The sequence below is a fragment of the Tupaia chinensis genome, unplaced genomic scaffold, assembly GCF_000334495.1.
Source record: "Tupaia chinensis unplaced genomic scaffold, TupChi_1.0 Scaffold000066_1, whole genome shotgun sequence".
NCBI lineage: Eukaryota > Metazoa > Chordata > Mammalia > Scandentia > Tupaiidae > Tupaia > Tupaia belangeri.
In genome coordinates this window covers 1,501,851-1,503,312 of record NW_006159525.1, presented here as the reverse complement: position 1 = coordinate 1,503,312, position 1,462 = coordinate 1,501,851, and the positions used below count along the sequence as shown (strand labels likewise).

Sequence of the window (1,462 nt, the reverse complement as noted above, 5' to 3'; positions counted from 1 at the left end):
CATCGCCCCGCCGCGCCATGGCGGCACACTGTGACGCGGGGTCCCGCAGGGCGGTGGCCTGAGCCCCTGGGGTCGACTGTGAAGAACAAAGACGCAGCTTTACGTGGGTGCAGAAGGCGGATCTTTAATGAAACGGGCACAAGCGCTTCCTACAGCCAGGAGGTTTATTGGGATAAACACTGATATGGCCCAGAGGCCATGCTCTGCCGCCTGGGCCCCGCTGGGCCCCGCAGCCTCCCAGCAGCTAAGGTCGTTCTTACAAGGGCGGGGGGGTTCCCGCCACTGTTAGGAACCTGACCTCTTCTGGGTGTCCCTCAGCAGCACAGTCTGCGGATCTGCATGCATCACTACAGAGGGCTGCAAAGGTCTTAAGCCATGCTCAAAAGTATTTCCATCCCCCCTGGGGGGGGGATTTCTCGCTTTCTGTCTCTATGTCTCTGTCTGGCGAGCGCACGCGCCCTATAGCGAAAACCTCTCCAAAAAAAAAAAAAAAGTATTTCCAGCAAGAACGCGAAACCACGGCAGAATGTGGTTCCCCTCTGCAGCTCTGGGCCTGAGGAGGTGGACAGTAGATGTGGCTGCTCCAGAAAAGTGACAGACGGGCCTTCATGGAAAATTTGAAAGCTACATCACAATCCATCAACTTTGAAATGCTCCAGAATTCTTGAAGGGAGAGAAGTGCTGATAAAAACCTTAAGGGGGAGGGGGGAGGGACAGACATCCACCTGGGCAAGGCTGCGATGGCTCCTGGCTCCGTGGTCAGGACAATGAGGGGGGAGGCGGCGTCCCCCTGGGGAAGGCTGCGATGGCTCTGTGGTCAGGACATGGGGGGACCGACACCCCCCTGGGGAAGGCTGTGATGGCCCTGTGGTCAGGACAGCTTACAGGTGAGCTCTAGCAGTGCCTTCCATTAACCCCCCAGAGGAGGCCTGTGAGTACCCAGCACGCAGGAGCTTCCACCATTGGAGTCCCAGCACGGCCATGGCGGGGCAGGGAGGGCTTCTCACTTTCTCTCTGTCTCTCTCTCCGAGGAGCCCATGCACCCTACGGCAAAAATCTAAAGACCAAACAAAACAAAATCAGGGCACTTCCTTCCACGTGATGGTCGAGTTATAATGGACACTGGCAGCTACGGTTAGAAATACATCCAAGAGCAGGGAACCAGCAGTTAGCGTAATGGCTATGTCGCTGGACTCCCATGTAGTCGACCGTGGTTCGCGTCCTGGACCCAGTGGCTTAAAACTCACGCCGGGCGCATGTGCGTGCGTGCCCAAGCTCCCGAGAGGAGAATGGAGGAGAAAGGATTGCGGCGTGACCATCCCCCCTGGGGGGTGATTTCTCACTTTCTGTCTCTAATGTCTCTCTCTGTCTGGCTGGCGAGCGCACGAGCCCTATAGCGAAAAATCTCTCCAAAAAAAAAAAAAAAAGAAAGAAAGCCAATGGTCGAAGTTAGAAGGGGAAG

At 56.3% G+C, this 1,462-nt stretch overlaps 1 protein-coding gene across 1 annotated transcript in view; it reads right to left on the bottom strand.

Annotated features, from left to right (window-relative positions):
- ANKRD60 (ankyrin repeat domain 60) overlaps positions 1-345 on the bottom strand; it is a 10,124-nt gene extending 9,779 nt beyond the window's left edge. The window contains exon 1 of the mRNA XM_027766596.1: positions 299-345. Coding sequence (XP_027622397.1) covers positions 299-345 — 47 coding nt within the window. The remainder of the gene's footprint in view (positions 1-298) is intronic.
- Between the last annotated feature and the right edge of the window lie 1,117 nt (positions 346-1,462).